General features: G+C 44.1%; 1 protein-coding gene and 1 pseudogene across 1 annotated transcript; one reads left to right on the forward strand and one right to left on the reverse strand.

Moving 5' to 3' along the window:
* The first annotated feature begins 372 nt into the window (after positions 1-372).
* LOC100348817 (uncharacterized) lies at positions 373-16,138 on the forward strand. The gene is made up of 7 exons (XM_089319067.1): positions 373-480; positions 3,546-3,713; positions 4,086-6,958; positions 8,412-8,677; positions 9,054-12,857; positions 13,260-14,371; positions 14,768-16,138. The coding sequence occupies exons 1-7, from the start codon at positions 373-375 to the stop codon at positions 16,136-16,138; spliced, it is 9,702 nt and encodes a 3,233-aa protein (XP_089175193.1).
* A 3,296-nt stretch (positions 16,139-19,434) lies between these two features.
* Positions 19,435-20,424, reverse strand: LOC100348558 (membrane-associated progesterone receptor component 2 pseudogene; annotated as a pseudogene).
* Positions 20,425-25,205: the final 4,781 nt, after the last annotated feature.

Genomic DNA, 25,205 nt, shown 5'->3' on the forward strand with positions numbered 1-25,205 from the left:
CAGCTGGGACTGGGCTAGACTGAAACCAGGAGCCAGGAGCTCCATCTGAATTTCCCACATGGGTGGCAGGGACCCAGATATTTGAGACATCAACTGCTACCTCTGAGAGTGTGCATTAGCAGAAAGCTGGGTCAGGAGTAGAGGTGGGACGCTATACCAGGCACTTGGATGTTGGCATCTTAACCAGTGTCTTGTCTGCTAAACACCCACTTGTCATCCTTATTTGTATTTGAGGAACTTTTATTTCTAAAGGAGTACTTCACTGTTCCCTTTTTCTCAATTCCATTAATGGCCAGTCTGAAAAAAAGTCCAGTCTAACATCAGATGTTGTGATTAAGTTGCTCTTTCCTTCCCTAGGTTCTGTGGTTCAAGATGTATGCAAACAGCTGGAAGAGCACTAAGATCTCATCGTCACCCCAACTTATTCCTGAATGGAAGAACATGAAACTCCTCATAGATGGTATCTTGAAGGACATAAAGGTGATGTTATGAGAGCTGTTTATGTGGTGGGCTGGGACTAATGATCTGTTTCTGTCACGGCAGGCTGTGGCATAGGCAAGATGTGATCAGTTTTGGAAAGGCCCTCCCATATCCCTGAATGATCTCCCCTTCTAAATTATGGTGATAGCATTAGGTACAATTAGAACACTTTGTGCTGCTGTTAACAGAAAATGGACTTCAATGGATAAAACAGGTAGGAGGCGTCTTTGTCTCACATGTCATCAAGGATCCACATTCTTTCTCTTCCACCATTCTTAGTATGTTAGCTTATGACTTTAAGGTTACAAGATAGATGCTGTACCTCCAGGTATCAGCTTAAAATTGCAAGTAGACACAAGAGGGAAGATTATACAGTCACAGAACTGTGCCAGCCTAGGAGTATTGTAGTAGGTCTCTATGTTGCAAGAAGTTCTGGGTCCAAGATCACCCTAAATAAAACTAGAGTTCTGTAAGGAAAAGGATTGACACAAAGTTGGAAGCAGTAATATCAGACACAGATACATTGCTTGCTTCTTAGTTTTTTGAAATCCTCTGTAGAACCTAGATATTATTGAATGAATAAATGAATTTTATGTACATGAAGGCTGAAAAGGAGAAAAAGAATACAAATTTCTTAATGGAATAAGGAGTATGCAAAATGAGTTTCTGATTCAGTTAAGAGGGTTGGAGGGGCCGGCGCTGCGGCTCAATAGGCTAATCCTCTGCCTAGCGGCACCGGCACACTGAGTTCTAGTCCCAGTCGGGGCGCCGGATTCTGCCCGGTTGCCCCTCTTCCAGGCCAGCTCTCGGCTGTGGCCAGGGAGTGCAGTGGAGGATGGCCCAAGTGCTTGGGCCCTGCACCTGCATGGGAGACCAGGAGAAGCACCTGGCTCCTGCCTTCGGATCAGCGCAGTGCGCCGGCCGCAGCGTGCTGGCTGCAGCGGCCATTGTGGGGTGAACCAATGGCAAAGGAAGACCTTTCTCTCTGTCTCTCTCTCTCACTGTCCACTCTGCCTGTAAAAAAATAAATAAATAAAAAGAGGGATGGAGGTTTGGGAGTTCAGATACTAGCATCTTTTTTTTTTTCCTCAATTCTGCTGTTGCCACTGAATAAGCAATGACAGTGAGTGCTGGAAGCTCTTGAGATCTGGAAATGAAAAATACAGGAAGAAGAGAGATTCTGGGGGCCAGAGCTGTGGCACAGCAAGTTAAAGCATGGCCTGCAGCACTGGCATCCCATATGGGCCCTGGTTTGAGTCCTGGTTGCTTCACTTCCAATCCAACTCCCTGCTAATGCATCTGGGAAAGCAGCAGAGGATGGCCCAAGTCCTTGAGTCCCTGCACGTGGAAGACCCGGAAAAAGTTCCTGGCTCCTGGCTTTAGATCAGCTCAGCTCCAGCTGTTGCGATCATTTGGGGAATGAACCAACAGATGGAAGACCTCTCTCTCTCTCTCTCTGTACCTCTTTCTGTAACTATGTCTTTCAAATAAAACAAAATTTAAAAAAAAATTCTGAGTTTCAGATATTGGTTTGAATATAATCTTTTTTAAAAAGATTTATTTATTTATTTGAAAGGCAGAGTTGCAGAGAGAGAGAAGGAGAAACAAGAGAGCTTCCATCCACTGATTCATTTCCCAAATGGCCACAACGACCAGGGCTGGGCCAGGTCAAAGCAGGAGCCAGGAGCTTCTTCCAAGCCTCCCATACAAATGCAGGGGCCCAAGGACTTGAGCCATCTTCTGCTGTTTTCCCAAGTGCGTTAGCAGGAAGCTGGATCAGAAGTGGAGCAGCCAGGAATTCAGCCAGGATGCTGGCACCACAGGCTGTGGCTTAACATGCTGCACCACAGTGCTGGCCCCAAAATGGTCTTAAATCCTTTGTGGATGCAGGAAGCTGGCATGATGGACATTATAAGTAAAGAAGTATTAATAGTTCACTTTAGTTTGGTATTTTACTTTCCAACTAAGATGACCAGAACACAAATTCTGATACAGAGAAACTTGGACAGTTAGATTCATGGAGTACTATTCAGGGGTCAGGTATAGCATAAGTAAGAGAAACCCCAAAAGTAAACTTCATGACCCTGTTTTGGCTGATCAGTGGGAGAAGTTCATGTACCTATATCACAGACATATGCAACATCACTCATTAGAAGGTAATTTGTATTCTACTGTGTAACATATTAAAAGGTATGTAGCTCCCTTTGTTCATACACACACACACACACACACACTCAGCACTAGAGCAGAATGCAGATTATTAGAACTAAAGCAAAACCTATCCATGTTGTAAATAACACATTTCCCTTGGTTACACATAAGAATAGTGAAGGAAGCACATACCACAAAGACTAGCTGTCCTCTGTGGTGGACATTCTGTTACATGTCTGTGAAGTATGACTTTCCCATACAGTATATCATACATGTGTGATTGTAATAGCAGTGGTCTATTGGGTAGAGGCAAGAACTTTGAAAAGTTGTTCCAGCTGTGGCAGGTACAGATATTTGCCCAGGTTTGGGTTCCTTGTTCAAACTCCTATAGGATTATATTTCTTTCTTTCTGCATAATAATTTGATTTGCTTATTTATGCATTAGTTATTTGTTTAATGCCTGTTTTCCCTACTCAACTTTTTTTCAAGAACTAAGGCTATGTCTGTTTTATTCTAAGTGTCTTATAGAACCTACCAGCCTTTCTCACTATAGTCCCTGATCTGAAACATGGAAAACACAAAATTATCTGAGGAGCTATTTTCTTTGTTTTCTAAATGCTCCCTAACTAGTAGTATTCTAGGTAACTGGGAAAGAAATTAATTTGTTATATAGAATGGTTACTTAGGATATTAGGATTACTTTTCTTATGGAAACTTGGTTGAGAAAGCCTGGAAGATTCTTCAATGAATAAGAATGTACTTTGTTATAAACTGAGGGTAAGCAATGGATGACCCCCACCCAAATAATGCTCTCCAAGAGTACTGTGAATGAATGCTGGTTAGTTAAAAAACACAAATGCCGACCAGTCCCTTAATAAGTGTTTATTAAATGAATGAATGGGGATCTCCCTCAGATTGATGAAGAATCAAAGAATGATGCTGTTGTATTGAGTGACTGGCCTAAGATTCTCTACCAGGAATCTCACCATCCCAAGAACAAACCTTTTGTCTGCTTCTACTCCATCAATGTCAATTACTTTGTCTCCTTAAACTGGATGGAACCATATGGAAATAAAGTGCAGGTAAAGCTTCCTCATCCCCCCCTTCCTTAATTTAATTTTGCTCTCATTTCAAAACGATAGGGATGACTCTGAATTAGCTCATTTTAGTACTCATCCCCAGATCCCAACTGACCTGGATGCAGTGATCCTGCACCTCTAGTTATCAGGCCCACATAATTCATATGTCAGAAAAAGTAGACTGATGGCCAAGAAAAGGGCCTTGAGTGTGATGCTTCTATTACATACTCAACTCCTAATACTAGGAGATTCCCAAGTTCAAACTGCCCCATTTTCCCTTAGTTCCATGAGAGGGAACAGGAATTTAAACATTCAGCCCTTTCCCACCCCACACTTTTGGTGGATGACCTGCTTTCATTTCTCATCCACTTCTAGGCTGTACTTTGGATGCTGAAAAAAGGTACAGAAAAGAAAGAAGTTATAGAAAAGACAAAGTTTCATGTGGTGGCTCCTATGCCACCCATCGAAGCGATGGTCCACACAGGTTCCTACCACACGTTAATTGCTTATTGTGGTGATATGCATCTGTGGGTCTTTGGAGATCACCAGCAAGCCTTCACATCTCTGGGAACAGTTCCTTGTCGTTTCTCCATCAGCTGCCTCTGCTATGACTCAGAAACCAAGATGCTGTTGTCTGGCACCTTGGGTGCTATCATTACCTGGTTTATCCTGCCAAGTGGCAGAGACCTCCAGATGGCTCAGACAGTGCCTATAACTGGTCATGAGCTGGTACAGAGCTTTTCCCTGACTGGCCCCCAGGACTCCCTACTTGCTCTGTGCGAAAATGCAGTGAGAGTCTTCACCCACCAAGGGCAGGGCCAGCTGAAAGAAGTAAAGAAGTTCACTCTTGTAACCAGTGGCACCTCCATCACTTGCTGCTTTACCTGTGTCTCTCAGGGCACATTGTATGCTGGAAACAGAGCTGGAGAAATCCATGCTTGGGGTTTAGAACGGAGTAACTTCCTCCACAGTTTCCAGGCCCATTCGTCATCAGTGATATGTGTCCACAGTCGGCCAGAGACCTACACTTTACTAACAGCAGGCGGTGAGGGGGTAGTGAGGGAATGGAATCTTGCATCTGGGAGCCTGCTGCGGCAGCTGAGTATTTACCAGGATCTGCGGCAACTGCAGTTTATTGATGACACCACTCTTTTCTGCCAGAGTACCTCTACTTTCTCACTGCACCGACTACCCTATTTTTATAACCTCTTCCATGTCTGTGGCTCTGCTCCCCAGGACATGCAGCGTGTCTGCTGTGGCCACAATTGGACTCGGATCCTGTGTGCCACCGAGGATGGGTTATTGCGCTTCCTGTCTCCAGTCACAGGGGATCTTCTGGTTATCACCTGGCCTCTTCTTGTCATGGATAAGGCTGTAGCTTGGGCCTATGACTCAGAGAGACAGGAGCTCTTTGTGGCAACAGGCAATCCAGAGGTGCTGGTATTTGATGCAACACGCTCTCCTTGCACAGCCAAGTATCTTGTGTACACCTCGGGAAACTCCACAGATAGAGTAAGATGCCTGGCCTATGGGAGGTCCCGTTTGGGTAAGGGGCTAGATGGATTAATGTTCTGTGGGCATGAGAGTGGTATTGTTAGAATCCTCTCCCACCACAGGTGTGCCCGAATAGAGAAGACTGTTCACTCTGGGGCAGTATTGACATTGTCTACCCTGGAAAATCCCCAGGAAAACTCCTTGCTCTGTTCCTATGGCAAAGATGACATTATACACCTGACAAAAGCTCTGCTTCAGGAGGACAAAGTAATCCTACAACCTTTCAGCAAAATTATCTGTGTTTGCCCCCTAAAACACGTGATACTCTTGCCAGGTTCTGTAGGTGCCATCACTGAGACTTGCTGCTGGTGCCTTTGGCACTACCAGGACTTTCCGACATCATCAGAATCAAAACAAAGCCCCATGTTCAGAGAGACAAAATGCCTCCATGAATGTGATATCACATCATTTGATGTCTGTTTTTCTCTGGAACTTTTTGTTACAAGGGATATTGATGGCTCAGTTCGGATATGGGACTTCCACGGTAGACTTGTGACTGAGTTAGACTCAGCATTACGTTTTGGTCCACTCTGCTTTGCCAATAATCGAGGTGATCTGCTTTTGACTTTCAACCAGAGTATTTATGTAGTATCCTGCTTAAAATTGCTCCCCCCAGCTCAGCTGATTCACCTAGGTATTTTGAACACTGTGGATGAAATACAAGAAGTCCCTAAACCCTTCCTGCCTAGCTTCTTCTTTCTGTTTGAAAAGGTGCTTGTACCCAAATTTGTCTACCTCGGACAAGGGCTGCAGGAATTTCAGGGGCTAGAGATCCTCATCAACAAACGAGGTATTGCTTTTGATAATACTGTGCCCCATGTTGTTGAGGAAGAGAGGCGTATGTCCTTTGTGATTCAAGAGAGACCAAAACGGTCTTGTTTGGAGGAGATGGATATTAATATGTGCACTCTTGACCCTGAGCATCATCGTCCCCCTTATGTGGCTCCTGCTCAATTACAGCTGGCTGGCTGGGAAGGATTCAATCCCTACCACATAGTTCGGCGCTTTTTTAGTAAAAGGCGCCCTTGGCCTTTTACTCCTGATGGCTACATCCCTAACTCAGTGATCCGTGCATGTCTTTGGCCTAAGGGTACCTCAGTCTTCCTAAGTTTTGGTATATACTCACTCTACCAAGATAAGGATGGGGACATGACTGAACTTGGAAGAGTCCAGGCACTGCCGCCTGAGACTTTAGAAGGTGAGGAAATCTCACTGAGAAAACAGAAGGCTAAATTCAAGGAGTGGAAAAGATCTTCCTTTGATCTTGAAAGCATGACAAACCAAAATTGGATGGGAAGAAATCTGAGTGAAGGGTTTATAGAAGATTTAATAGAGAATATCCTTAGCCTCACAATTTACTGTTCTGTAGAGAATTACAAGAAATATTTTAGTGTCCTGGCACAAATTTTTACCATTTACCAAATACCTTCAAGATTGTATACGGAGACAGCCTATCAGCTCCTGAAAGATACTACCCATTCTAATCCGCATATCCGCGAGCTAGCCTGGGAGATGTTAGAGAGGCTAGGCATCATGAATGATGCTTTTGCTATTCCTCTGGCTATGGGATTGATGGACAGTGAAAAAAATGTGCGGACTAAGGTCTTACATCTTATGACAAGAGTCATAGGCATTCAAACCAAGACCATGTTGATACATCTGCTGAAGAAACCAGAAACTCTTCAAAAAATGCAGTAAGTTGGTGATCTTCCCCTCTTCTGGTTTCTTCTAGCTCCTGAGCTGCAGAATCTGATTGTTCCTTATCTTTGCCACAATCGTTTTTATGTTCTCCCCCACCCCACTTTTCTTTGTTTCTATTTGCTCTCTTCCTCAACACCTACCCCTCTTCTTCTGATCATTGACTGGTCTGTTTTCTATCATTTCCTTGTTTTTCTAAAATTTTTTAAATTTATAAAAAAGATTTATTTATTTATTTGAAAGGCAGAGTTTCAGAGAAGCAAAGACAGAGAGAGAGAGAGAGAGAGAGAGAGTCTTCCATCTGGCCGCAACATCCATAGCTGGGCTGATCCAAAGCCAGGAGCCTGGAGCTTCTTCTAGGTCTCCCATGCGGGGACAGGGGTCCAAGGATTTGGGAATATTCCACTGCTTTCCCAGGCCATATCAGAGAGCTGGATTGGAAGTGGAGCAGCCAGTACTTGAGGGCCAGTGCCGCAGTTCAATAGGCTAATCCTCCGCCTGCAGCACTGGCACCCCGGGTTCTAGTCCCGGTTGGGGCACCGGATTCTGTCCAGTTGCTCCTCTTCCAGTCCAGCTCTCTGCTATGGCCCGGGAGTGCAGTGGAGGATGGCCCAAGTCCTTGGACCCTGTGCCCGTGTGGGAGACCAGAGGAAGCACCTGGCTCCTGGCTTCGGATCAGCGCGGTGCGCTGGCCACAGTGCGCTGGCCTCAGCGGCCATTGAGGGGTGAACCAACGGCAGAGGAAGACCTTTCTCTCTGTCTCTCTCTCTCACTGTCCAGTCTGCCTGTCAAAAAAAAAAAAAAAAAGGAAGTGGAGCAACCAGTACTTGAAATGGCTCCCATATGGATGCTGACACTGCAGGTGGTGGCTTTTACCTAATACGGCACAGCGCCAGCCCCCATCTCCTCACTTTTCAAAGTTCCCTGAGACTCAAGTCCACAAATCCCCCAACAAGAAGAATCCCTATTCCTTGCTAGACTTTATTCATTCTCCATTATCTATCCTTTAGTTCAGTCAGTTCTGTTTTATTTGTTTGTTTGTTTAAAAGTCAGAGTTACACTGAGAGAGGAGAGGCAGAGAGAGAGAGAGGTCTTCCATCTGATGGTTTACTCTTCAGATGTCTACAATGGCCAGAGCTGAGCCAATCCGAAGCCAGGAGCCAGGAGCTTCTTCTGGGTCTTCCACATAGGCGCAGGGGCCCAAGGACTTGGGCCATCTTCTACTGCTTTCCCAGGCCATAGCAGAGAGTTGGATTGGAAGTGGAGTAGCCAGGTCTCAAACCGGCACCCATATGGGCGTTAACACACTGTGCCACAGCACCGGCCCTGAGTCAGCTCTGTTTTAAATGGCTACTTTATCTCTGCCTCTTCCACTGTAACTTCTTTTTTTCTTTCTTAAATTTTGTTTTATCACTAACAGTATTCTCTCCCCCACCTTGACTTTTGTAGGATGGAAATTATTGGGGATATCACTCTGGGCCAGCTGCTGGACATTCAAGCTAGTGATATACAGTGCCTACTTACTCAAGTGGAGCAGCAGCTAAATGAAAACCTGACCTTATCATATAAAGACAGACTATTTTCTTTTGACTTATCAAGGGAGAACAAACTTAATACTCTTGATGAAGAACCACTCAGACCTTTATCAGAAACTCAAAAGATCTCTGAACAGAAAAAAAGAAAGAGACGTGTTCAAGCAAAGAGCAGAAAGCTTAGTATGCATTGGGTGATGTATGGGACATGTTTGGGATCAATTTTAGGGCCCCTTTGGGATCAATCATAGGGCCCGTATGGGAGGACCATTAAGGCCAAGCTATATAAAAGGATATCAGTGGCAACAGTTAAATGGGAGGGTCTTATTACTCAAGAAAATAAGCTTCCTGAGAAATATCTGATTCACAACAAATACCAAGGTCTTATTTCTTTAGGATATGGAAGCTGGGATGAAATAGTGAGCATTTCTATATTATGAAAATTTAGTCCACTTGCCTTTGAAACTGTTATTGCAGTTCACTGAACTAGATATTACAAAGGATCTCACTTAGGACCTCTATGTTTTTCTTAACTATTATTTTCCCAATATCTTTGCAGTTAAAAATGATGTGAGAGTTGTCAAGAAACAGAAAAAGATAGAATTTAGAAAGGTTACTTCTGTTTTGGTGCCTTCAAAGGATGCAGTTAAACAAAGCCTTGAACAAAGAGTGGACAGCAGACCAGAGCAAATTGACACCCAGCATGTTGCCCCAGAGCCAGAACCTCCACAAAGTACTTTTATCCCAGTCAAATCCCAGATTGTTGCTAAGAAAACAGAGGTGGTATTGAAAGTTAAGGAAAGCACAGAATCCCTTGGGGTCAAAGAGGCCATGGAGGTCACAGAGACCATGGAGGTCACAGATCAATATAGTGTGGAAGTTGAAAGCAAAGATATCTCTAAGCTGGATAGACGAGAACATGTGAAAGAGCTTTGGAAAAGAGCAATTAAAAAAGGCCGAATAATAGCAATTATGCAACAGAAAGAGAAAAAGGATTTGAAGGATATTTCAGAAGCAACTACAGAAGAGCCCATGGAAGAATTCATACAGGTTTCTGAGCAAGAAAAATATAAAAGGAAGAAACCTGGAAAGAGTAGCCGTGGTCTAGCTGGGGCTCCTGGTCGCAAAGGTAAATTAGATACAAGCTCTTGGCGAGATGACATTTGCTACCTTGTCACCTCAAGGATAACAGGTTCCGATCCAGATGTGTTAAGAGATCTGAGTAAGGAATTGGTGGATCTGGCTCGGGTGATGCTTGCTGACCGGCAGCCTAGCTGGGATCTTTTCCAAGAAATCTGTCCCCTTTTAGAGGACTCAAGGTCATTCTCATCAAAGTTGGATGGCAGAATAGTGCAAGAACAACCCATCATGACAGAAACAGTGGTTAAAGGAGCTATCAAGGATGAAGGGAAAGTCATATCAAGAGAAAAAGGGGGTACAGTGTTGAAGACTAAAAAAGCTAAGAGAGTTTCTTTCTTAGAAGATCACCTCATTTTAGAGAAACAGAAATTTAAAACTGAAGTAAGGAAACCAGCTAAGCAAGAAGGGAAAATAGTTAAGGAAGAAAAGAAACTGAAGAGGCCAGAGGAAAAAATAATGCAAGGAAAAAAGGAATTGACCAAGGATGAGAAGAAACTGACCCACCTAGAAGAAAAACCAGCTTCAGAAGAAGAAATACTTGCTTCCCTACAAAAGAAATTAACCACAGAAGAACAGAAACAAGTCCTAGAAAAAAGGAGATTGCCTAGAAAAGAGAGGAAACCACTAGGAAAGGGAAAAGAAGAGATCCAGAAAGAGGGGAAGCCAACATTGGGCTGGGAAAAGATTATGCAGGTCCAGGAGGAAAGTATAAGGACCAAGGAAAAAAGGAAATTGTCTTGGAAAGAGAAGAAACTGCATGAGGAGGAGGAACTGGCCAGAGAAGAAGAGAAACTGACCTGGGAAAAGGAAGAACTGGCCAGAGAAGAAGAGGAAGTATCCTGGGAAGAAGAGGAACTGGCTAAGGAAGAAGAAGAGGAACTAAGCCAGGGCATAGAGAAACGAGTTGGAGAAAAGAAGAAACATATCCAGGAAAAGGAGAAACCTTTTGAGGAAGAGGAAGAAGAGATCTGGACACTAGAAGAATTATCCCAGGATCTTTTGTTTAAAGAAGAAGAACTTTTGGGGGAAGAGAGAAAACAGGCATTAGAAAGGGGAAGACTGGCAGAGCAAGAGAATAAATTGACCCAAGAAGAGAAGAAACAGTCTGGAAAAGAAGAAAAAGAGGCTCGTAAAAAGGAACAAATCCAAGAAAAGAGAGAAAAGCAAGTTGATGAACAGGAGACACAAGACCAGATAGAGAGACAGACACAGAAAGAAAAGAAAGAGGCCAAGAAGAATAAGCAGTTAGCATTGAAAAGAAAGAAACTGGACCTAGTAGAGGATGAAAAGTTTGAAGAAGTGAAGAGATTGTCACAGAAAGATAAAGAGCCCTGGAAAAAGTCAAGTAAAACTAGGGAAAAGGAGAGGAGGGCACAGAAAAAGGAGAAAACAACTGTGGAAAAGGGACCACTGGCTTGGGGAAAGGAGGAACTGGGTCTAGAAAAGGAGGAACCAACTGAAGAAATAGAGGAATGGTCAAAGGAAAAAGAGAAACAGGCCAGAAGAGGAAAAAAACAGACCTTGGAAGAACAGAGACGAGCCTGGGAAGAGGAGAAATTGGCCCAAAGATTGGAGAAAGAGGCTGAGAAAATAAAAGTACACCCCAGAGCAAAAATGAAACCGATTCCAGAGAAGGAGAAAATGATGGAAGAAGCTGATAAACGGTTCCCAAAAGAAGCAAAACAGGACATGAAAACAGAGAAACAAGCTAAGAAAGAAGAGGAATTAGTTAGGCAAGATGAGAAGGAGGTTGAGAAAAAAACACAGTGGATCCGAGAAGAAGAGAAAATAACTCTGCAAGAGGAAAAACTGCCCCAGAAAAAAGGAATATGGAGTCAGAGAAAGGAAAAATGGTTCAAAAAAGAGGAGAAAGAAGCTGAGCAAAAAAGTCAGTGGGGCTGGGGAAAAGAGAAATTATCCTTAGACAAGTTCCAGGAAAAAAAGGATGATGCCAAGGAAAAAGAGAAAATGATACTGGATAAGAGAATGATCCCAAAATATAGTGAACTGGCCAAGAAAAAGAAACATGTTACTAAGAAAGAAAGGGCAGTAGCCAAGGAAATAACTGTCATAAGTAAGAGAAGGAGAACAATAACCCAAGAAGAGAAAGAAATTATGAAAAAAGAAGATCAATTGTTCCAGGATCAAAGAAAACTGGCCTATGACATTAAGATCAAAGAAAGGGATGTTACCAAGGGAAAAAAGAAACTAAGCAAACAGGAAATAATGCAAGCAAGGAGGAAACTGGATATGGAAAAGGAGCTTAGTTCTATAGAGAAAGAGGAACCTAGTTCCAGGGGGAAAAATGCAAAGATGAAAGAGAATCAACTGTTGATGATCTTGGCTGGAATAGTTAGAGAACTGAGTACACTGCCTTTGAAAAAGACAGAAATAACTGAGGAAGAGAGATCGTCCATTATGAGGAGTGAAACTGATGGTCATAGGTGGGAATTTTTTAAGGGACAGAAGGAAATGACTGAAGAAGAGAAGGAACAGGTTCAGAAAGAAAGAGAGCTAGATGATGACAGAATGGCCACCAGAGAGAGAACATTGACTGAAGAAGAGAGCTTGGAGGAGGACAAAAGATTATTAGAGGAGGTCCAGGAAAAGATAATATTCAATAAAATCCAGATAGAGACTATATTAAAGGAGGCTAAGGAACAGAATCTATTAGACAAACAGCAGCTAGAGGAGCTTGTGAAGAGAATTGAGGAGAATGATCCAGAAAAGACCCAGGCAAAGTGGTTATTAGAGAATATCAGAGAGATATTCTATGAGGGCCTTATTGAGAAGGAAATAGAGGAAGATCAAGTTAAAAAAGAGAAAGTGGAGGAAAGCCCAATAGAGGAGGAAATTAAAGAGGAAAGAAAGTATCTCAAGAAGAAGAAAAAAATAGTAAGCCCGAGTGAAGAGGGACTGGAGGAAATGTTGGCTAAGAAGCATAAGAAAAAGAGTTTGGCTCAAAAAAGGAGAAAGGAAAAGAGATTAGCTGAGAAAAAAAAGAGGCTGGGTAGGAAGGAAAAAGAGGAAAAGGAGCGCCTTACCAAGGACAAGGGGGAGCACCCAAGTGAGGAGGAGGAGAGTTCGATGGAGGAAGAGGAAGATGGAATTATTCTGCCCAAGAAAGAGTCAAAGAAATATCTGATTAAACAGAAAGGGAAAAAGATAAGCCTACGTGAAGAAGAACTGGAGGAAGACTTGGCTAAGAAACATAAGAAAAAAAGTTTGGCTCAAAAAAGGAAAAAGGAAAAGAGGTCACCCAGGAAGGAAAAGAAGCTGAGAAGGAAGAAAAAAGAAGGATCCAGTGAGGAAGAGGAGCACCTTAGCAGGGAGGAAGGGGAGGAATACCCAAGTGAGGAGGAGGAGGAGGAGAGCCTGGTAGAGGAAGGGGAAGATGGAAAGATACTGTACAAGAAAGAGGAAAAGGAGTATCTATTTAAAAAAAAGAAAAGAAAGATGAGCCTGAGTGAAGAGGAACTGGAGGAAGACTTGGCTAAGAAGCATAAGAAAAAGAGATTGGCTCAAAAAAGGAAAAAGACAAAGAGGTTGGCCAGGAAGGAAGAGAGGCTGAGTAAGAAAGGAAAAGTGGGCCCAGCTGAGGAAGAGGAGCTCCCACATGGGGAAGAAGGGGAGTTCCCAAGTGGAAAAGAGGAGGAGGGCCTGAGTGAGGAGGAGGAGAGCCTTAGTGAGGAAGAGAAAGAGAGTCTGAGTGAGAAAGAGCAAGAAAGTCTGAGTGAGGAAGAGGAAGAGAGCCTGAGTGAGGAGGAGGAGAGCCTGAGTGAGGAAGAGGAAGAGAGTCTGAGTGAGAAGGAAGAAGAAAGTCTGAGTGAGGAAGAGAAGAGTCTGAGTGAGGAAGAGGAAGAAAGTCTGAGTGAGGAAGAGGAAGAGAGTCTGAGTGAGGAAGAAAGGCTTAGAGAGGAAGAGGTAGAAAGGCTGAGTGAGGAAGAGGAGGCAAGGCTGAGTGAGGAAGAGGAGGAAAGGCTGAGTGAGGAAGAAGAAGAAAGGCTGAGTGAGGAAGAGGAGGAAAGGCTGAGTGAAGAAGAAGAAAGGCTGAGTGAGGAAGAGGAGGCAAGGCTCAGTGAGGAAGAGGAGGAAAGGCTGAGTGAGGAAGAGGAGGAAAGGCTGAGTGAAGAAGAAGAAGAAAGGCTGAGTGAGGAAGAGGAGGAAAGGCTGAGTGAGGAAGAGGAAGAAAGGCTGAGTGAGGAAGAGGAAGAAAGGCTGAGTGAGGAAGAAAGGCTGAGTGAGGAAGAGAAGGAAAGGCTGAGTGAGGAAGAGGAGGAAAGGCTGAGTGAGGAAGAAAGGCTGAGTGAGGAAGAGGAGGAAAGGCTGAGTGAGGAAGAGGAGGAAAGGCTGAGTGAGGAGGAAGAAAGGCTGAGTGAGGAAGAGGAACGTCTGAGCGAGGAGGAGGAGGAAGAGAGCCTGAGCAAGGAAAAGGAGGAAAGGGAGAAGATGCAGAAAAAAGAGGAGGAAAGGCAGAAGGACGTGGGGATCCTGAGTAAAGAGAAAGAAAAGGAGCACAGAGCTAGGGAGGTGATACGCTCAGAAGAGAGAGCATTACAAATAGAAATCTCAAAGAGAAAAGTGGGCTTACCCAAGCCAACCACAGAAGGGGAGGATCTTGCTGAGAAAAGAGAAGGTACAACTATTAGACAAATTATTTTTAAGAAAAAGCGTTTGCTTGATGGAAAGAGAGAATTTAGACTTAGGGACAAGAGCTCCTTAAAAATACCAGCCCAAGTAACCCAGGTGAAAAAAGAAAGAATGCCCCTGAATGTATTAAAGGGCCATGTTGATTTGAAAAAAAAACAGGACAGTCGGATTTTTGAAGAACATCCCATGACATGTTCATTGAGAAGACAAGAGGAGGTACTCTTGGAGAAAGCCAGGAGTGTGTTTTTACAGACCATAGAAACAGGCTTAGAGACTCAGATCTCTGAGGGTCTCCACAAGCCACAGTTCCAATTATCTGATGCTATCATGAAACCACACAAAACTGAACGTAGACCCAAAGGTGATAGGTGGAAATGGTTCATACGGTATCATGATTTGCCAGCAGAGAAAACTGAAGGCCAAGCTCCAGCCCCAGCCCCAGCTCCAACCCCAATCCCAACCCTTGCTTCCTCTCCTGAAGAGCCAGCCTATTCCAAAGCAAGCATGTCAGATGAAGATTGGATTAACAACGCCTTAGCAAGGCTGCAGGCAGGAGAGCAACTCTCCGGGGACAGTTTCCATCGACTGAACCAGCTTCTCAGAGACTTCCCTTCAAAGGGATACTTGAAATGGATGCATCTCTCCAATCTTAAGACCATTGCTAAACACTTCGGAAAAAACCTAGAGTTAAGTCACCCTGACAAATTACAACCTTATAAGGATATTTTGAGTCCAATGTACTTAAAAGTGATTCCTCCAATTAGAAGAAAAGAAAAAGAAAGCATGCTAGAGTCATTCTGTATCCCCAAGCCAGTGTTCCTATCAGCTACCAAGAGAACTCAAACCCAGCCAATCCTCAACTGGCATCTTGCAGCTGAGTCCTACAGGGAGAAGCAGGCCCAGCAGTTATCCATGGCTGTCAGGAAGATAAAGCATGTTTATCCAGTCAGAAGGTATGTTCCTACAACTCTTTATCCACTTATGGATAAAAATTCCTTGGCTTTGAAATCCCAGAAGGACTTTCCAGCTTTGAAAGGGAGTGGTGAGCTCCTCAAATTTTCCAAGGCAAAGGAGGAAGCACTGCCCATCCCTGCACCAGTATTACCATCAATCACCAAAATAATTCAAGTGCCAAAAGCTATAAATTGGCATATTCTAGGAGAGCCTTACAGGAGTGGGCGAATAGAACAACTATCCAATGTTCTCAAAGAGATGGAGGCACAACATTTTTATCCTGCCGCCAGGGACATTTTCACAGGTGCCCATGCCCCTGTCGACAAACAAACCCTGGCACTGATGTTTCAGAAGGACTTATGGAATGTTAAGGGTAGAGGTAGGCCTCGTAAGTTGCCCAAGTTAGAGAAAAAGACGCAGCTCATCTCAAAAAAAAAGGAGGAGCTGCCTCCATGGGAGACATTTGTGGCACTGTACTATGTCTTGCGGATGCTGCAGCAGCGATATGCCAAAGACACGGCTGCCTGGATGGAACAGTTCTATCAGCTCATGGACCTGTACCAACTTAAGTCTCCTCGCATCCAGAGGCTGCTACAGGACCTGCTACTGCGGGAGGAACCTCAATCCCAGGAGATCACCTACAAAGAGGCACTAAACACCACGGAGCTAGTTCCTGGGGAGCGGTTATTTTATCACCTGTTTTGTGGTAGGTCTCATATCCCCAAAAATCCTCCAGAGTTCCAGGATGTGATACCTCTCCCTGGGCAGAACAAAGTGCATAGTATCCAACCTGTGGGCATTGCCCAATATGGGTTCCTGGAACTTGCCTGGAAAAGCCTACCGCAAGTCAATCCTTACTGTACTGATAGGCCCCCCAACATCCCCACCCCTACTTTCTGATTTGGCTTAATATTAAAATTGGGATCCTACTGGAAAATGATATTAGATCACAGATTTTGAGCCTCCTTACTTGTTCTCCTCTCCAAGGTAGGATTAGATGAGGACCTACTTTCATTCATTTCCAGAAACTTCATATTATGTCTGAATAAAATCATATTTTCTCGCTTATAGCAAGTAGTCTGGCTTCTCTTCTCCAAGCCTAGAATCTGTTGGAAAGTGACCAGAGAAAATATTTACCTCTTTTCCTAAGAAAGACACTTTTTTTTTTCCAGTTTGTTGTATACACCCTTTTTTTTTTTTAACAGAACACATTATTTTTACTACGTGAATATCTAGGGTTTCTCTATTCACAAGTGCAGATTTATTCTTGAACTCTAGGCTCAAGTGATTCATATATTCTTTTACTACAGAGGACATGTACTTTATAACAATCTGTTTAGAAAATATTTTACATAAAAACACACAAAGCATTTATGAATACTCTTCATCTTCACAATGAAACTTCTGCAGAGGTTTGCCTGAAGATCATAATTTTCAACAAAACACCCACGATTGAATAGAACATATCTTACATACTGAAGATCATTGCTATTTAAAGTTTCCCTTTCAACAGGTCTTCAAAGAAGGAGGTACCTTTCTCTGAAGGGAGGAGAGAACCTCCACTTTGAATATGACCTTGTCTAAACAAGATAAGAGTCGGTGAACTCAAAAGGCTTCCATAGCCTTGGAAACTCATGACTGGTGCATAGGGAGATTACTGATGCCATAAACAGGAGTGTCAATTTGTAAAGTCAACAACAGGAGTCACTGTGCACTTACTCCTCATGTAGGATCTCTGTCCTTAATGTGCTGTACATTGAGACTTAATGCGATAATGAGTACTCAAACAGTATATTTCGCTTTGTGTTTCTATGGGGGTGCAAACTGTTGAAATCTTTACTTAATGTATACTAAACTGATCTTCTGTAAAAAAAAAAAAAAAAGAAGAAGAAATTATCAATTCCCAACTTGACTCTCACTGGGATTAAACATGACAATAGGTCTGATCTGATTTCATCATCATTTAAAAAATCATCTATTATTTTTCACTTTATGTTTGTGTGAAGCAAACTGTTGAAATCTTTACTTAATGTATGCCAAACTGATCTTCTGTATATAAAGAGAATCGAAAATGAATCCTCATAATGGAAGGGGAGAGGGAGTGGGAGAGGGGAGGGATGCGGGGTGGGAGAGACGATATGGGGGGGAAGCCATTGTAATCCATAAGCTGTACTTTGGAAATTTATATTCATTAAATAAAAGTTAAAAAAATTAAAAAAAATAAAGTTTCCCTTTCTTCTACGGCTTCTGCATATATTAAGCAGGTCTTTTCTTTCATTGATAACTTGTTAAGTAAATTTGCCTTTTGTTGCAAGTTGCTCTTAAACAAGAACTAAAGTGGTCATGATGAAATCAAACTGACATGGGCCGGTGCCGCGGCTCACTAGGCTAATCCTCCACCTTGTGGCGCCGGCACACCGGGTTCTAGTCCCGGTCGGGACGCCGGATTCTGTCCCGGTTGCCCCTCTTCCAGGCCAGCTCTCTGCTGTGGCCAGGGAGTGCAGTGGAGGATGGCCCAAGTGCTTGGGCCCTGCACCCCATGGGAGACCAGGATAAGCACCTGGCTCCTGCCATCGGATCAGCACGGTGCGCTGGCCACAGCGCACCAGCCGCGGCGACCATTGGAGGGTGAACCAATGGCAAAGGAAGACCTTTCTCTCTGTCTCTCTCTCTCACTGTCCACTCCTGCCTGTCAAAAAAAAAAAAAAATCAAACTGACATACATAGGGCTTTTAGTAAGGGACCCTTCAGCCTAATAATGGAAGACTTTACTACCTATCAGTAGGAAATCCTTTATTGTTTTGTGTCCAATAACTACTGTCTGGAGTGCTATCACTTCTAGCATAATCACTTGGTATCAAAATATAAAATAAAAATATGTACACTTCAATATATCACTTCTTACCTGAATAATCTCAGATCTCTTGAGAACGTTCCACAAAAGTGGAATTTCATCCTCAAGTTACACTGAAAGTGTACAATGTGTACAACTTGGTCAACCAGTGCCTGCTCCTCTCTCATTTCAAGATTTCTCCCTGTCCTCAAATACACCATCTTACTACTACACCATAATGCACTGGCAGTTTTGTATATAAAATCCAACTCGAGTTTATTTTGGTTTATTGTACATACTTCATTAAAACAGTACTTGGATTTACAGTATCTGCAGAGAGTCCCTTCCACGGTGCTCTCCCACACATTCAGCCACAGCCACAGCCACACAGACATCCATATCACAGCCCCATGTACCCACACCAGTGAGATGTAACGATCAGACTCCTAAAATTAGGCAACTGTTGGAGGGATAAGATTTGATTTGTTTTGCAATTTTTTTTAAAAGAGAAAAGCATGAGGAATGCATTTGGCCATTACAGTACTAATTAAGTTTGTGTATATTAACATATACGGCAGTTAACACTGAGTATTCCTTTTACATTCTTTACACACAGAATGATATCAAGGTTTTGCAATCAACAGAATATTCTAACTTCAGTCTCAATGCTGTATGTAATGGCTCCTATATTCATATAGGGGCTTCCCCTAAAAATAATTCAAATCTATGTAAGTGAAATAAGTCACAGTTAATATTGATTTGACCTAGGGGAGGAGATGGGATAAACAGGTTTCAAATGATCTCACTGTTGGAAAATTAACTGACTTAAAACCACTTGAAATCCCATCTCCCAATTTACAAATATTTCTTAGAAGCTTTTCTTTTTCTTTTTCTTTCCTCCCCTGACAATTTCTCAGTAGCCTAAAGTATTCAAATTGATGTGCAACCCCCACCTTCCCCCCTACAGTCTCCTCCCTCCTCAATGCTAAAATAAACAAGGCATGTGAAACAGGAGTCCCTTGTGTTTTGAGATTTGTACACTTGAGTAGTAAATACATATCTGGTTGTCTTTGATATATTTGAAAACTTAAAAAAAGAGGGGGAATCTTAGGACTTTCTTGCTGTTTAAAAAAATCCCTGTCTCTTTTCAGGATGAGAAAGCCCCGTCAGACATTACAAATAACTGCAACCAATGGGTTTGGCAGCATAAATAATGTCTAGTATTCAAATAGTGAGACTCAAATTTATCTTGTACACAAACTGTTGAGTGTTTCTTGCGGGAGACGAATCAAACCCAAAGACACTGGACATTCTGTGAGAGGCTGTAAGAATTGCAGTTCTGAAGGCCCCTGACTGTGGTTGTTTACAAAGTCCAGTCCTGTTTATTGTGATCCTTGGTATCTTCTTCTTCTGTATATTCTGATGGTTCTTCTGGTTTTAGGAGTCTGCCCACATAATTTTTTTTTTTTTTTTTTTTTTTTTTTTTTTTTTTTTTTTTGCCAGGCAGAGTGGACAGTGAGAAAGAGAGACAGAGAGAAAGGTCTGCCTTTACCGTTGGTTCACCCCCCAAAGGCCCCTGTGGCCGGCGCAATGCGGCTGGCGCACCGCGCTGATCTGAAGCCAGGAGCCTGGTGCTTCTCCTGGTCTCCCATGGGGTGCAGGGCCTAAGCACTTGGGCCATCCTCCACTGCACTCCCGGACCACAGCAGAGAGCTGGCCTGGAAGAGGAACCAGGACAGAACCGGTGCCCCAACCGGGGCTAGAACCCGGGGTCCCGGCGCTGCAGGCAGGCGGAGGATTAGCCTAGTGAGCCGTGGTGCCGGCCAATCGTATTTTTCTTTAAGCTGCATTTCCCATTCTTGAACGCTCTCCGTTTGTACTGCATTCAAATCTGAGAGATCATCATATTCATCTCTAAGTGCATCTTTATCTAGACAAAACGTTGCCAGTCCACTGGAGGCATCCGTACCAGCAAATATTCCATATGGTCCGGAGAACCTGCTACCTTTGGTCACGCAGAAGACTTTCCCATTGACTGTGAGTAGGATGCGCGGGGTGCGGGACCCGTCGTACTGGCGCAGCTGCTCCAAGCTTGCATCTTGCATCTTCATGCGAGGCAGAGAGGCGGCAGGGCTCTCCTCCTTTGCCCGTCCCGGACTGGGAACCCAGACCCCGCCGCCCCCAGCGCATCCACAGCCGGTAGGCCCCCAGCAGCATCAGCGCCACCTTCAGCAGCAACCCCCCGACCCCCGTGAGAAGCCCCAACACCGCCGCCGCTCCCACGCCGGTAGCTGCTGCTCTCGCTGCCACTCCCCGGGGTGCCTACCTTCACATCCCCGTCACCCGCCGCCATCACTGCCAGCCAGCGCCTTCCTCTTGTATACATCTTTCCGAGGGCACAGTCCAAGATTTGGTCACGTCTTTATAGAAAAGTGTTCTGGCTCTCTTGGCCTACTATTTCCTTTCCTCTGAGGATTTTGGAGTGAGTATCTTGCAGAGTTGGCCATTGATTTATTTAGCATTAATATGCGAAGCAGAGAAAACTCATTAATTTTTCCCCTTTACAAACTTTAATCTTGACTAAGTTCCTAAATGTGTTTAAGACGCAGTACTGCCATCTACATAATGGAGATACAGCGTGAAAAAGTGGTTAGGAATGCTAGCTGGAGCTGGCGCTGTGGTGGAGCGGGTAAAGCCACCACCTGCAGTGCTGGCATCCCATATGGGCGCTGGCTCGAGTTCCGGCTACTCCACTTCTGATTCAGCTCCCTGCTGTGGCCTGGCAAAGCAGTACAAGTTTGCCCAAGTGGGCCCCTGCACCCCCTGGGAGACCCGGAAGAGGCTCCAGGCTCCTGGCTCCTAGCTTCGGATCGGCCCAGCTCCGGCCATTGTGGCCAACTGGGGAGTGAGCCAGAGGATGGAAGACCTCTCTCTCTCTCTCTCTCTCTCTCTCTCTCTGCAATACTGGCTCTTTTGTCTTAGTTTTGGTTTCTTCAAAATAACATTGTGATAATAATGCCTACCTTAGTGAAATGCCTAGTCAGCTCCTAGAATATAATTCTCTTTTTAATGAGTATCTAATAAGAGATGGATGAAAATATGGGTTCTAGAGTCAAACCAGAATTTGAGTCCCTGCCCTGAAATTCAACATGTTATCTTGAGCCAATGATTTCACTTCTGTATGCCTCAGTTTTCTACTTGAAGGATAGGGCTTGTTGTGATGGTCAAAGTAGCTACGATCACTTCAGTGTACTTGGAACATAAGAGAGGAACTAAAGGCCAGACCTCAGAGTATCTGTGGATACCCTGGGAATAAGAGGAGAGCTGAAGGAGAGAGCCTGTAAGACAGAACAAGACGGCCGGCACCCCGGCTCACTAGGCTAATCCTCTGCCTTGCGGCGCCGTCACACCGGGTTCTAGTCCCGGTCGGGGTGCCAGATTCTGTCCCGGTTGCCCCCCTTCCAGGCCAGCTCTCTGCTGTGGCCAGGGAGTGCAGTGGAGGATGGCCCAAGTGCTTGGGCCCTGCACCCCATGGGAGACCAGGATAAGCACCTGGCTCCTGCCATCGGATCAGCGCGGTGCACCGGCTGCAGCGCGCCAGCCGTGGTGGCCATGGGAGCAGCCAGCCGTGGTGGCCATGGGAGGGTGAACCAACGGCAAAGGAAGACTTTTCTCTCTGTCTCTCTCACTGTCCACTCTGCCTGTCAAAATAAATAAATAAATAAAAATAAAATAAATAAAAAGAAAAGAAAGACAAAACAAGAGAGGAGCTAGAGCATGAAGGAGGGGCTTAGAAGATTTCAAAGTAAGAAAACAGGTCCTGAGGGAGGTGGCAGATTCCAAGGATAGGCTTGACAGCCTAGATCAAAAGCCTGGGAGTATTTGGAAGAGAACTTGGAACACAAATCAGGTCACACGGGAGGGATTCTGCGTCCAAGAGGAACAGCCGGAGCTGACAAAGTAGAGAAGTTCCAGTGCTCAGGGAAGGCATAATGGGGCCCAGCAGAAGCAGATTCTGAGGCTAGAGGAGCGGGGAACCCTGAGTGGAGGAGTTAGAGCTCAGGAGAGATGCCTGAAAGCTTAAGGAAGAAAACAGAGCCGTGAGAAAGCATTTAGGAAAAGACAGAAGAGTCTGGGACCAAAGGAGAGGCCTCAGCTCCCGGGGAAGAGCTCTGGTGATGGAGAAGCCGCTTCCCTCGGGGGAGGAGATAGAACCCAGAGGAGAGGTCTTCACGCTCACACTAGGTGGAATAAAAGTCTAAGGACCTGAACCTGAAACCTGAGGTTATTCATTGTACACACAGTATAGTCAAACAGCCCATGTGTTTCTAGAGGGGGGAAATGAAAAGGTCTTTAAGCCACTTTTAATTTGAAGAAAGCTATTATAATCACTTTATTACAAAGCTTGCTATAGCAGGAAGATGGAGTATTTAATTTGTTTTTCTTAAACTCTGAGTTGTGCCAAGATTCCAGAAACATACAGAAGAAAACGAGCTTACAGCTGACTCATAACAAAGCTTGAGGCTGGTGATGTTGGCATATCACATAAAGCCACCTCCTGCAGTGCTGGCATCCCTTATGTAGGCTGGTTCAAGTCCCGACTGCTCCACTTTTTTTTTTTTCCTTACAGGCAGAGTTAAACAGTGAGAGAGAGACAGACAGAGAGAAAGGTCTTCCTTTTTCCGTTGGTTCACCCCCAAAATGGCCACTACGGCCAGTGCGCTGTGCCTATCCAAAGCCAGGAGCCTGGTCTCCCATGCTGCTGCAGGGCCCAAGCACTTGGGCCATCCTCCACTGCACTTCCGGGCCACAGCAGAGAGCTGGACTGGAAGAGGAGCAACTAAGACAGAATCCAGTGCCCCGACCAGGGCTAGATCCCAGGGTGCTGGCGCCACAGGCTGAGGATTAGCCTAGTGAGCCACGGCGCCAGCCCTGGCTGCTACACTTCTGATCCAGCTTTATACTGTGGCCTGGGAAAGCAGTAGAAGATGGTTCAAGTCCTTGGGCTCCTGCACCCATGTGGGAAGACCTGGAGGAAGCTCCTGGCTCTCCACTTCGGTTCGGCACAGCTCTGGCTGTTGTGGCCAATAGGGGAATAAACCAGCAGATGGAAGATCTCTCTCTCTCTCTGCCTATCTTTCTCTCACTGTGTAACTCTGACTTTCAAATAAATAAATAAATCTTTTTTAAAAAGTTTACCATTTTAATAATTACAATTTAAACACTTATTTATTTTGTTTATTTGAAGGAGAGAGACAGAGAATGGAAAGGAGAGAGAGAGAGAAAGAGAGAGAGAGAGAGAATATCTCCCATCCATTGGTTCACTTCCCAAATGCCTGCCACAGCTAGAGGTAGGCCAGGCTGAACCCAGGAACTCAATCTGGGTCTCCCACATGGGTGGCAGGGGCCCACCTTCTTGAACTATCACTTGGTGCTTCCCAGTGTGCACAGTAACAGGAAACTGGGGTCTGGAAAAGTTGAGATTTGAACCCAGGCACCCCAGTATGAGATGTGGGTGTCCGAAGTGGCACCTTACCTGCTGAACCAAACACTGATGCCCATTTTAATCACTTTTAAGTATATACAGTTCAGTGGCATAAAATATGTTCATGTTGTGCAACCATTACTGCTATCCATCCACAGAACATTTTTCATCTTGCAAAACTGAAATGTACTTTAAGCATAGTCTGTACCAATTAAACTTTCTATTTCTCTCTCCCCCAGCTCCTGGCGGCCACTAATCTACTGTTTCTATAAATTTTATATGAGTGGAATTATGCAGTATCTGTCTTTTGTGACTTAACATAGTATTTTTGTCACTTAACATAGTATTTGTGTCTTCAAGGTTTATCCACATTGTGCCATGTGTCAGAATGTCCTTCCTAAGACTGAATAATATCCCATTGTCTGTACAGACCATATTTTGTTTAATCATTCTTTCATCAATTGACACTTGGCTTGCTCCCACTTTGGGCTTTGTAAATAATGCTGCTATAAACATTGGTGTACAAATATCTCTCTGAGTCTCTGCTTTCATTTCCTTTGAGTAGATACCCAGAAGTGGAATTGCTGGAATTAGGGAACTTCAGTTGGTTCAATTTTGAAAATACCACTAGTGGTCATTTTAGTGGCTATTTTCTGACTTTATGAAATTACATAAATATGTGTTTCACCAGCTGTTCAAGAGTTAGATGTAAGGGTCTCTAAGTATATTTAAAGTTTGTTTACTGAAGTAACCTACAGTAAAAAGATGCAGTTTAAAGTGCTGAGTGAGAATAAGTTTGGACAGTTGTATACACCCACGTTACAAGCATGCAAACCTATATAAAACATTTCTATCATCCCATGAAGTTCTTTGGTGCCCCTTTCCAGTCACCTCTCCTCCCACCTCCCCAGTCAACCACTTCCTTGTATTCCTCTTATGTTAGTTTTTCCTGTTCTTGGACTTCATAAGAATGGAATCATGAATGTATAGCTCTATTTCTGGCTTATTTCATTTTTTTTTGAGATTCATGCATTTTGTTATGCATATCAATACTTTGTTCTTTATTGTATCTATATTTTTAAAGATTATTTATTTGAAAGGCAGAGTTACACAGAGGGAGGGAGGGAGGGAGAGAGACAGACAGACAGACAGAGACAGAGAGAATGTGAATGCTTCCATCCACTAGTTTGTTCCCAAAATGGCCATAATGTCCAGGGCTAGGTCAAGCCAAAGCCAAGAGTCTGTAACTCCATTCAGATCTCCCACCTGGGCTACTTATTTATTTTTATTTTATTTGAAATGCAGAGATATAGAGATTTTCCATCTGCTGGTTCATTCCCCAAATGCCTGTAACTGCCAGGCTAGGCTAAAAACAGGAGCTTAGAAATCAGTCCAGGTCTTCCTAATGGGGGCAGGGACCCAGGTGCTTGAGCCATCACCTGCCACCTTCCAGAGTGAATTCCAACAGGAAGCTTGGTTGAAAGTGAAGGCAGGACTTGCACCCAGGCTCTATGACATTGGAAGAAGGCATCCCAAGTAGTGTCTTAACCACTCTGCCAAAGGCCTGCCCTATTGTGTGTACTGTATGACTGTGCCATCATTTAGATATTTTCCTGATGATATTTGGATTATTTTGGGGGTTATAGTCA

The sequence above is a fragment of the Oryctolagus cuniculus genome, chromosome 18, assembly GCF_051225735.1.
Source record: "Oryctolagus cuniculus isolate XC-2025 breed Fujian yellow rabbit chromosome 18, ASM5122573v1, whole genome shotgun sequence".
NCBI classification, from domain to species: Eukaryota; Metazoa; Chordata; class Mammalia; order Lagomorpha; family Leporidae; genus Oryctolagus; species Oryctolagus cuniculus.